This window comes from Mus caroli, unplaced genomic scaffold, assembly GCF_978045245.1.
Source record: "Mus caroli unplaced genomic scaffold, Mus_caroli_1 scaffold_4, whole genome shotgun sequence".
Lineage (NCBI taxonomy): Eukaryota > Metazoa > Chordata > Mammalia > Rodentia > Muridae > Mus > Mus caroli.
The window spans coordinates 39,884,445-39,896,649 of record NW_028227259.1 but is presented as its reverse complement, the minus strand read 5'-3'; the positions used below and the strand labels follow the sequence as shown (position 1 = coordinate 39,896,649).

The window sequence follows — 12,205 nt, the reverse complement described above, 5'->3', positions numbered from 1 at the left end:
ACCAGAACTACTAAAGCAAAAACTTTGCATTACTGGGACTATTGATGCTGGCTAGCTGGAGCTAAGAAATTAGCGGTGATTAAGAAGAGACCAGCATCACTGAGGTGACATCTTCTGGGAAGTGTTTTCTGAAAGCACAAAGAGGCTGTGTTCCAGAGATAGCCAAGGTTGTACTCCTGCTGCAACAGGACTTGGTAATATGTAAGGGTCACCCAGGTGGTACTGGTTTTGAAGGCATGAAGGGGTCATGCAGAGCAGTTGAGGCTCGGCACTGTGAGAGGGCATGGAAGGCCATTGGTGAAGGTGCAGCCTCAGTTGCAATTGAAGGCCCAGGACTGAAGGGGTCACACAGTGTTTTGGAGATGCCAGTACCATGAGATGACCACCAAGAGCAGCAGCAGCAGTGGAGTACAGGCATCTGGAGCCTAGAGGACGACGCCTGTGCTATAAAGGGCATGGCTGGAGAAGTGACCCAAGCCCTTAGAGGAGCCCAGAAGATCATGAGTTGGATCCCAGACATTGGACGGTTGGAGATTGATTTTTGCTTTTGATTGTGAGTGTGCCCTGATATTTTCCCTCTTGAAGGAAGAAACTGTTTTAGTGGAGCACACCGTTAAGAGACTTTTAATTGTAAAAAGACTTTGAATTTTAAAAGAGATGGATATTTTAAAGAGATTGAAAATTTTAGAATATGTAAAGACTGTGGGACTTTTAAAGTTATTTAGATCTTGGGGATGAATAAGAATGTAAGAGTTGAGGCTTACTAGTGATGTGTTTGTGTGTCAAGTTGACAAGGGGTCAATTGTACTGGTTAGTTTTGTGTCAACTTGACACAGCTGGAGTTATCACAGAGAAAGGAGCTTCAGTTGAGGAAATGCTTCCATGAGATCCAACTGTAAGGCATTTTCTCAATTAGTGATCAAGGGGGAAAGGCCCCTTGTGGGTGGGACCATCTCTGGGCTGGTAGTCTTGGGTTCTATAAGAGAGCAGACTGAGCAAGCCAGGGGAAGCAAGCCAGTAAAGAACATCCCTCCATGGCCTCTGCTCAGTTCCTGCTTCCTGACCTGCTTGAGTTCCAGTCCTGACTTTCTTTGGTGATGAACAGCAGTATGGAAGTGTAAGCCGAATAAACCCTTTCCTCCCCAACTTACTTCTTGGTCATGATGTTTGTGCAGGAATAGAAACCCTGACTAAGACAATCTCCTAACCATTCCCACAGACTTATGGGAAATGTCCTAAAAGGGAGATCTGATATATCTGTATTTCGAGACATCTCATGCATAACTACACTACCCACCCCATAAACTTTCATAAAATATGAATAAATAAATAAATAAATAAATAAAAATTTAAAACCATGACTTTTAAACCCACAACTTAGAACCCTCTGTGCTGTTCATCTCTGCTTCGGGACAGCCTACCCCAATCTCTCTTGAGTTCCGTGTTTTGCTTTGCTAAATATATTTCTGCTTAAACTTCTGAGCCTCTTGATTGGATTCTCTGAAAGACCCTGAGACCCGCGTAACAGTGCTTTACAGAAGTCTGCTCCTGAGCCTCTCACCTGGGAACAGAAATGCCTTTGAGTGTCTCTAAGCTCCAAGCACTGCACGTGGTGCACTGGGCTTCGAGCCTGCTCAGTGAATGTCGGCTAATCGCAACAGCATCTCTGCTTCTGATATCAAGGTGCCTAAGAGCCAGAGTTGCAATGTGAAAACTCAGGCATAATCAACCAACGGAGTGGCTGGGGCACACAGGCAGCGAAGCACAGGAGGACACCTTGCTGGGCTTGGAAACGGAGGCTTAGCAAGTGACACTGAGCTGCGAATACAGCAGGGACCGTTAGCCCGGGGTTACTCCTTCTTTCTGAATAAGCCCGTCCTGTTTAAATCTGCCCTTCTTTGCCACAAGGTTCTCCTAGTCCTATTTCACAAAAGGAATCTAAATTGTTCACGGAATGAGATGCACACCGCGGACTCTCCTTAGGAATCGTTTCTTCCCAAGCTTTTTCATTTCATGCTTTTTAAATTCTCCAAATGCTTTAACAGCTAAGAAGCTCATTACCAACAGGAAAGCATTTGGCACAGAATGACTGCACTGCAGAATGAGAGTCTCAGACAAAGCAAAGCAGGCTGCCTTCTCTCCTTGAGCCAACCAGGAATGTCCAGCCTGTCCACCACCTCCCTACCAACTAAAGAACGTGTAGTCTGAGTCTCTGCTCCTGATTAAGGATGTACAGGGTTCCGCACTGTGGCCAATCATGGCAGGAAGCTCTGACATTATTCAGAAGAGCTCTGAGATGAAATGGGAAGGGTGGGTGTTGTGTTCCCTAGGTAGTCTAAGACCGTGTGGGGGGTCTGATGTGAACAATACTAGCCCGGATGTGCATCTCAGCTACTCAGGTGCCTTAGTGTCTCAATGTCAGGGCTCTATAAGAGACCTGGGGCATGAATTTCATATTTTTGAGTGGGGGAGAGGTCTTGGATTTTCTTTAAACTTTGATAGTCTCTTACTATGCAGCCTCCTGGAACTCCTTATGTAGACTAGCCTGGCCTTGAACTCATAGAGGTCTGCCTGCTTCTGCCTTCCAAGCACTAGAATTAAAGGTGTACACCACAATGCCTGGTTCCCTTTCCATATCTTAGGCTCCTTCCCTCTGACTAGAATCTGGGGCACTGGTCCATCTCCATGCCAGTCTCCCTCCTGTCTGATTTTCTGAGGAGTTCCATCTGGAGTGACTGTTAAAGTCCATCAAGAATTCTCCAGCATCCAGGAAGATATGAGTAGGAGAAGGGCGATGTTCTGAGTGAGAATGGCTCTCATAGGCTCATGTGTCTGAGTACTTGCTCCCTAGCTGGTGGAACTGTTGGCAAAAGATTAGGAGGTGTGGTCTTGTTGGAGGAGGGGCAGGCTTTGGGGTTTCTAAAGACTCACACTATTTCTAGTATGCCTCAGTTTCCTGCTTGTGAAACAAAATGTTCCCGCTGCCATGCCTTTGCTCTGTCATCATGCGCTCCAACCCTTTGAAAGAGCCCAGTTAAGTGCTTCCTTTGGTAAGTTGCCTTGGTCATGGGTCTCTGTGCATGCCTGCACACCCAGGGCCTCAGGGAATGAGAGCTTTCTCCTCACTGGAACATGTTACTGTAATTCATGGGATTTAAAAAAGAAAAATCCACACATATTCTCAACCGTCACCAGGGAAGCTATGTTTTGCTATGGATGGTGATCAACCCAGAGACCCACAGCTGGCACTGTAAGAGAGCCTTTAGAATGCTGCAGGCTAAATGGGGTGTCTCAATCACACCCATCATCCTGGGACTCAGGGATCACGTCAGAACAGAAGGCCAAGAGATGGCAGGTCCCAGAAAAGTAGATAAATACAAGGAGAGAATTTTTCAGATAGAGCAGGGAAGCTGCACAGAGACTGTGACAACATGCAGGAGAAAAAGCCCAAGCCACACAAAATCTTAGCATGGAAAGAATGATTTGTGTGTGTATCCCATATATTTCTTTGGCTAATATCTACTTATAAGTGAGCACATACTATGCATGTCCTTTGGGTTTGGGTTACCTCACCCAGGATGATATTTTCTAGTTCTATCCATTTGCCTGTGAATTTCATGATGTCCTTGTTTCTAATAGCTGAGTAGTAGTGTTCCATTGTGTAAATGAAGCAAAGACCCAAAGAAGCCAAATAACAAGGAGGGCCCAAGGGAGGATGCTTGAATCTCACTCAGAAGGGAAAATAAAACAGACATTGGAGAATACTCATGATACACCCCACAGACCCTAAGAAATTAAACAAGAAGGAAGGCCCTAGTGAGGATGCTCGAATTCCACTTAGAAGGGAGAACAAAATAATCATGAGGGTTATCTCTAAGACTTTACAGAGACTCTGGATGGGAGAAGCTCTAGGGAGTCTCTGGGGGTAACTCTAGCTGAGACCCCTATAAGTGGGAGATATGAAGCCTGAAGTGGCTACCCCCTTGTAACCAGGCAGGACTTCCAGCAGATACCAACCCAACTACAAAATTGTGGACCCAAAATATGTCCTACCTACAAGATATACAGGGACAAAGATGGAGCAGAGATAGAAGGAAGAGGCAACCAACATGAGACCCACATCATGGGCAAGAACCAATATCTGACATTATTAGTGATACTGTTATTCTTGAAGACAGGAGACTAGCATAACTGTCCTCTGAGAGGCTTAACCCAGCAGCTGATGAAAACAGATTTAGAGACCCACAGTCAAACATTAAACAGAGCTTGGAGCTTGGAAAGTCTGGTGGAAGAGTTGGGGGAAAGATTGAAGTATACTCCGGAGAGGATAGGGACTCCACAATAAGACTCTTGGAGTGTCTCTGAGATTGAGCCACCAACCAAAGAGCATACATGGGTAGAACCTAGACTCTCCACACATATATAGTAGGAATGCAGCTTGCTCATAATGCTGGTCCCCCAACAACTGGAGCAGGGGGCTGTCTCTGATTCTATTGCCTGCCTGTGGATCCTATTCCTGTAACTGGGCTGCCTTGTCTGTCCTCAGTGGGCGAGAATACACCTAGTCCTGCAGTGACTTGAGGTGCCAGGGTGGGTTGGTACCCAGGAGGGATATCCCCATTCTCAGAGGAGAAAGAGAGAGTGTGTGGGAGGGAAGAACTGTGTGATGGGGACCTAGAAGGAGATGGAGGGGCTGCAATCAGGTTGTAAAGTAAATGAATGAATGAATGAATGAATGAATAAATAAATAAATAAATAAATAAATAAACAAATAAATAAATAAATAAGAAAAAAGAAAGAATAATTTGCACAAAGTCCCATCCTTAGCTGAGAAGTTACTGAAGAATGATAGCTATAGAAAGAGGGAGAATCACTCTTCTTAAAAGGGTGGCCCCCTGGTAGGTTGGTCATGCTCCAGTAAAGAGCCACACATCTAAGAATATATTGGAAACACAAATTATATTTGGGGATTTATAAAAACTCTATTGGGGATTTAAAAAAAAACAGACACAAAGTTGGGGCAGTAGAGAAGGGAGGTTTTATCTGGGAGGCATTAGGGGAGAGGTGAATATGATCAAAACAAACTCTATGAAATTCGCAAAGAACAAAATATGGGGGGAAAATCCACACACAGAGGTGCTGGAGGGATTGCTCAGTGATTAGCCATATGTGCTGTTCTTCCTAAGGACCTGAGTTCAATACCAGGCACCTACATTTGGCAGCTCACAACTGCCTGAAACACCAACTTCAGGAGAGCCAATACCTCTTTCTGGCCTCTATCAGCACTATGTGTATAGACCCACACACAGGCCAGATAATTAAAAATAGAATAAAATCTTCTCTTTAAAACCCACATATAAAGGACCTAAAATTGGTCCTCAGACCTGCCTTACCACGTATTTGTTTCATGGTGACATTTCTTCAGCTGAAAGAACACGGTAAGTGGGAATAATGGTGACATTCCGAGTAAAACACTTAGCCCGAGGCAAGACTGCATTTGATGTGGCCTAATTAAGATGATGGTGGGTTTTCATTTATGAAGAGACACTACCAACTTGGACAGTGCCTGGAATGGAAGAGGCATCCAGTTCTCAGGGTGTGGCGATTCAGAGGGTGTCCGATCAGAGGCAAGGGGTCAGAGGAGAGGTGGGATGCTGCCTAGCACATAGTGCTCTTGTATAGTTAGTAAATCACCTTTACTTGATCCCCCACTTCACAGACAGGACATGTGGTAGAGACTCATTCCATGCCTAATAAAGTTCTAGGCACCACAAGGAACGATAGTGCAGGTAACCCTTTTCTACCCCAAGCCCACTCACCGGCCTATGGGACTCCAGGATCTGCACACAGGCTGACTTGGTCAGAGTCTCCGATTCACTCAGCTCCCCCAGCAGCAGGTCTTGAATGCTGAGCAGGGCTGTGTAGACTGAGAGGGTCTCAGCAGCCCGGGCCACCTTCTGGAACTGTAGAGCCACAAGTGACTCAGCAAAGTGCGCCTCCTGGGCCTCCAGCCTCTGGACCCTCTCTTGGAGCAATTCCCCTCGCACCTGGGGAAGGGGACAGAACCAGAGGACCTGAGAGGCTGTGAGGAGGAGATCCCACTGCCTCCCACAGAGCACAAGCTGAGGATCCCAGGGGCTCTGCCCAGGAGACAGCAGTCTGGGGCTTTGCTGGGAGCGACGCAATGTCTCAGCTGCTGGGGACACCAGGCTCAGTGTCCTTCGTGGTCTATATGGATCTTCAGAGGTGAGCAGACCTGGCTCTGTCCACTCCTAGCCCTTTACAGACTCCCAGCATCCTGGAGAGTGATAGTCTGCACCCCTGCCATGCCCTAGGCCTTGTGTACAGGCAGGCTCAGCCATACCTAACCCTCAAGGAGTGCACGTGGAAGTCAGAGGGCAATTGAGAGTGTTCTCTCCCTCTACCATGTGGGTTCCAGCGATGGGACTCTGATCATCAAACATGGCAGCAAGAGCCTTTCCCTGTTGATTTGTCTCAATGAAGCATCTATGTTCTTTCTACCTTTTTGTTGCCCCCTCCCTTCCTCAAACCTGTAATCCTCCTGCCTCAGCCTCCCATGTACTACCAAAACACCTCCTATGCTTCCTACATAGACACTATAAACTCACTCCCCAAGCCTGGGAAAGAAACAGGTCACCCTGTGAGTTCCAGTCCCCAAACCAGGAGAATAAAGCACCAATCACAAAGAAAGTTGGACAATCCACATCTCTTTCATTTTACCTTAGAGTTTCTAGAATGTCGTCCACGATAACCAAAACTCAAACATAAACGTGCCCACTGCCGGGGAGGGATGAGCGGATGAACTACATCCACGGTGCAAGCCAGGGTTTGACATCGAGACAGGAAGGAAACTGCATTTTGGTGAGCCTTGAGCCAGCTAGGCTTAGTGAGAATTGTCGATCACAACGGGACAAATTCTGTATAGCCACACTCAATGGAGAACCGTGGTCCCCAGCAGCTGGGGTGAAAGCAAACGGGAGGTGCTGTGGAACTGGTGTGGAGTTCCAGTTTGGCAAGATGGAAAATTCTAGAGCTAGATGGTGGCTCAAAAGAGTGTGAATGGACTTTAATATCCGTGAGCTGAGTCTTTAAAAGTTGTTTTTTTTTTTTTTCCTGTGGTATGATTTAACACAATACATAAAACCAAAAGCAAAGCCCGTGAGTCTTGACCTGCCATGGGACATGTTTTCATATATGTTCATACCTGATGCTTCTGTAGAGGCAACAGGACAAGGACACTGAGCTGAAGCGGAGGCTGCTAGAAGATCATGGCTCAGGTCTCTCCCATGACTGCCCAGCATGTCCCCCAATAAAATGCAGCCCTGTTTGAAAGGTTCAGACCTGCCCTTTCAGAGGCACTGAGGCTTGAAGCACAGAGGGGTAGGGATAAGTCAAAACAGGAACACGAGAAGGGCAGTGCTGCTCCCTGGAAGGACATTCAGAGGCCCACGGCCATGGAGTACATACAGAAGAGAGTCTGCAAGGACTGCACTCATGTTAGATACATGCTCTATCCCCCCAACCCCCACACGAGCCAGAAGAGCACATAGCACCAAGGCAAGCACAACATTCCCCAGAAACACAGGCTTGCTAGGGAAACTCAGGCCAGGTTCTCAGAACAATACACTAGACCCAATCTCTATCTAGTCTGGAGAACCAGATACCCATCCCGGATGGGTCTCCAAGGTAACTGAAACTAAGAGGTAGAGGCCAAAAGCCAGCCAAAGAAGATGGAGTGCTCTGCCAGAGCCTGGAAGCTTTCCCTGTATCCTCGGGCCTCTCACTCAGCCTCTGACACCCCTCCCCACCTCCTATCATATGGCTGTTTACTGACCTCCACTACTGAATCTGCCAGCTTTCCTGGGCCCTAATTTAAAGGGTACAGATTTCTACCCAGTCTCTTAAAATTGCTTTGTCCCCAAACATGCTTTGTATCATAGAGAGAAGTCCTGTATCCAGGAAACAGCAGAAAGACAAACTGACAGTGCATTCCTCCTTTAAAATACCAGAGACTACCCTGGACCTCCTTTCCCCTGGTGAGGATACTGCCTGTAACCAGCAGAAAGTAATTACAAGAATGACAGCCATGGTCATTTTCACTTATCTAAGAGAAACTAAAGTCAGGAATGTTAGCCATGGTCACACCATCTTATGAAACTCCTTCCTCTCCATCTGCCCTCCTACCCCCAACCACACCTTCATTGAACAATGAGAGTTTCTGAAATTAAAAGTAACTCACTTTTCCAGATTGATCCCTGTCAGTAACAGCCATGGGAGATGCTTTTCCATCTCCTAACATCTTTAACCTATCAGTCATCTTAATATTTTGCTCCTCTAGTAACGGAGCCTTGGGTAAAACCTTTTTCTTCTCTGTCTCCCAAACAAACTCTAAAGACTTACTTAAGAAACTGCAGATAGAAGATTCAAAAGCCTTCAAACGTTATGTGTGATGTCTGATGCCCCATGGCTCTAGCAAACATCAGAGGGCGATCCCTCTCTAGCACTCAGATGGGAGAAAGTCCAATCTTACACCATCCCTTGCTCATCCCTGTTCCCAAAGCACAACCTGGCAGATAAAGACTCATTTGATTGTAAAGTTTACATATTCTGGGTCTCCCCAGATGTCATTGGACTCAGCAGTGCGACTCTGAGTAAGATGGTTAATATTGCTATGTTACACGGTGTTGCTTATACAAAAGGGATTGAGCCGGGCATGGTGGCGCACGCCTTTAATCCCAGCACTCGGGAGGCAGAGGCAGGCGGATTTCTGAGTTCGAGGCCAGCCTGGTCTACAAAGTGAGCTCCAGGACAGCCAGGGCTATACAGAGAAACCCTGTCTCGAAAAACCAAAAAAAAAAAAAAAAAAAAAAAAAAAAACAAAAGGGATTACTTTCTTTCTTTCTTTTCTTTTCTTTTCTTTTTTTTTTTCTGAGACAGGGTTTATCTGTGTAGCCCTGGCCGGCCTGAAACTCACTCTATAGACCAGGCTGGCCTCAAACTCAGAAATCCGCCTGCCTCTGCCTCCCAAATGCTGGGATTAAAGGCGTGTGCCACCACCTCCAGGCAGGATTACCTTTTTGTGTGTGCTTTTTGTTTGGTTTGATTTGATTTTTTATTTGTTTTGATTCTGGGGGTGGGAGTGGGGGAGATGGGCAGATATGAAATGAGCTAAGTATGGAGGTGGGGAGGATCTGGGAGGAGTAGGAGGGGAAAGAAAATGATCAAATTGTAATGTAATAAAAAAATAAATAAATACAGAAAGAAAGAGATTGAAGATCAACAACAATGAAGTAGAAGAGGCAGGTAAGTGGGAGGAGACAGAGAAGGGAGGAAAGATGGACGCCATTCTTAGAGGGAAAGGGCATGGTGAAACTGCTCTAAATTAAGATGGCTGGATGTTTCCAGAACCAGGAAGGCAAAGACAAAGACACAGAGCTCCTGAGACTCAGGTCTGTGTAAGGCCCACCTGGTGGGTCACTGGTCCTAACCAGCAGAAGGCAATCACATAGAAGACGGCTCCATCCCCTTCTCCGGCCATCTGAGAAGCAGTCAGGAAGGTTAGCCATGACTGTGCCATCTGTAAAGCTCCCCCATTTGGTTTAAAATAATGATAGTTCTTGAAACCAAAGTAAGTTGTTTTTCTAGATTTCTGCTCTCTCAGCTCAACGAGCCTTCATTCATGGCTGACCAGGAGAGACGCTCATCCACGCTCAACCCGCTCACCTTATTTCCCTCTCCTCCTAACAATGGCAGACTATAAACCAAAGAAGATATCAGTCTCATTCACACACCTCTAGCCTGTAAGTGGACAGAGGCCTCTGGTGCCTTATGCTAGAGGACTTGACCCAGTAGGTCTCTTCAGGAACAAAGCCTGTGCTGTCATTGACTTGTTGGTTCCTTTGTGACCCTACAAGCTCTTTGAGCCTCAGCCTTCCCAGGCACACTGCCTTGCCAAAGGGAAGACACCAGTGTGGTGACCCTCAGGGACAGCTCCAGGCTATCCCAAGTGAAAACCTTCAATGCAAGGAAAACCAAAGCCTCTTGTATATCTCCTAAGAAAGTCATGGACAGTGAATGTTTAAAAAGGGTTTCCACAATCCCCCTTTCTTTCTTTGGAAAGCTTACTCTGTGAATTCCAGCACCTGGTGAGACTATTTCTCTATATTGGATTTGAATCCTTGCGGGAGAATCCTGGGTAAGGACAGATTTGCATATCTATGAGGTATTAATGGCTGGTTTCCTTACATATTCATGCCTCTCAAATAATAACAACTCATTTGAGAACAAGGCCTGCTAAATGTTCTTATTTTAAATAGGAAGTTCAAACAACTTTCTTCCTACTTTTCCCTGACAGCACTAGAAGCACAAGGAAGGCCCTGCTGTGTCCCAAGATGCTCTTTAAGGTTCCTCCAAGCCAGCTCCCGCCACAGGGTCTCTATGGGATTCTAAATCACACCAGTCCTTCTTAACAGGTCTAGAAACAAACACATGGAGAGATGAGCAGGTGAGGCGTTAGCAGGGCCTTCCTCAGGTACACAGGAGCTCTAGCATCAAAAGAGAGGGTAAAGTGTAGAAGTCCCAGAGAATTACCAGGACAGGACCTGCACAGAGGCTAGAGAGACCAAAGGCCCCCCAGTACCTCCCGCCCCACTGCCCACAACACTGGACGAAACGATGCCAGAGCAAGAGGGATATGAGAACTTTAGCTGTCACCTCAGTCCATCTGTACCAGCAGGTCACCCCATAAGCCCCCCTTTCAGCCCTTACTTTCAGTCTGCGGTTTGCCTCCTGATCTTACCTAATTGTCTCAGAACGTTTTTGCTTTGTTTGTATGCTGGCCAGTTAGGACATAGGAGTATATGTCTTCACCCGGCCTAGAAGGCATTCCTCTCGACACTCTCTAGCCACACATCTGCTAAGCTCCTCTTAAGTCTGTGTCTTGTCTTCTTTCTCTCATCTCTATCCTCTCCTCTTCTTATGTCTCCATTAGAACCATCTATAGCTTTACCAGTCTCCTAACAGGATCCTAGCTTATCCCTCCCACCTTCCTTACCCACCTCATTTTTTTTTCTTTTCCAAGTCCATCTACTAATTAATCCTTATCCTCCTACTTCCCTCCCCACTCCTAATCTAATTAACTAAAGCTGTAGTAGACACCACACTGTCACTGTCGATAGCTGGCTGTGACATTTGCACTTTGCTAATATCTATCTGGCAGTTATCATCCTGCCCAGGAAATGATGTAGAGCTTACAATAGGCACTCAGAGCTCACAGACTAAGGAAGCATTTTGGGCGCTACACACTCAACTCCACCAGGTCCCACACTTGAACACTGTAAATGCTTCACTTGAAGGGAAGTAGCCTTTTCGGGTTTTGGCTCAGAGGAGGCTACTGTGCAACTTTCTTTGGCTGTCCCCAATCTGGGTTCATCCGACACCAGCCATCAAGTTCGACCCCAACAAGATCAAAGTCATGTATTTGAGGTGCACTGGAGGCAAGGTCAGCGCCACATCCACCTTAGCCCCTAAGATCAGTACTCTGGGTCTGTCTCCAAAAAATGGTGATGACATTGCCAAGGCTACTGGTGACTGGAAAGGTCTCAGGGTTACAGTGACACTGACCATACAGAACAGACAGGTCCAGACGGAGGTGGTACCCTCTGCCCTGATCATCAAAGCCCTCAAGGAGCTGCCAACAGAGAGGAAGGCTCAGAAGAACATTCAACACAGTGGAAACATCACTTTTGATGAGACTGTCAACATTGCCCACCATCATGGTGGGGAGCATGGCAGCATCCAGGCAGGCATGGTGCAGGAGGAGCTGAGAGTTCTATATCTTGTTCTGAAAGCAAACAGGAGAAACTGGCTTCCAGACAGCTAGGAGGCTAGGAGGAGGGTCTCAAAGTCCAACCCCAAAGTGACACACTTCCTCCAACAAGGTCACACCTACTCCAACAAGGCCACACCTCCTAATAGTGCCACTGCCTGGGCTGAGCATATACAAACCACCCCATTTCACTCCCTGGTCCCCATAGGCTTGTTCAAATACATGAGTATATGTGGGCCATACCTAGCTATAGCATAATGCAAAATACATTTAGTCCAACTTCAAAAGTCCCCACAGTCTATAGTAGTCTCGATAATCTTAAAAGTCCAAAGTCCAGAGACTCTTCTGAGACTCATC

At 46.6% G+C, this 12,205-nt stretch overlaps 1 protein-coding gene across 2 annotated transcripts in view; it reads right to left on the bottom strand.

Moving 5' to 3' along the window:
- The window catches only part of Evc2 (EvC ciliary complex subunit 2), an 86,147-nt gene that overhangs the window by 10,745 nt on the left and 63,197 nt on the right, over positions 1 to 12,205 (bottom strand). For both annotated transcript variants that reach the window (XM_029476919.2, XM_085836652.1), the window contains one exon: positions 5,820 to 6,047. In XM_029476919.2, coding sequence (XP_029332779.2) covers positions 5,820 to 6,047 — 228 coding nt within the window. The remainder of the gene's footprint in view (positions 1 to 5,819; positions 6,048 to 12,205) is intronic.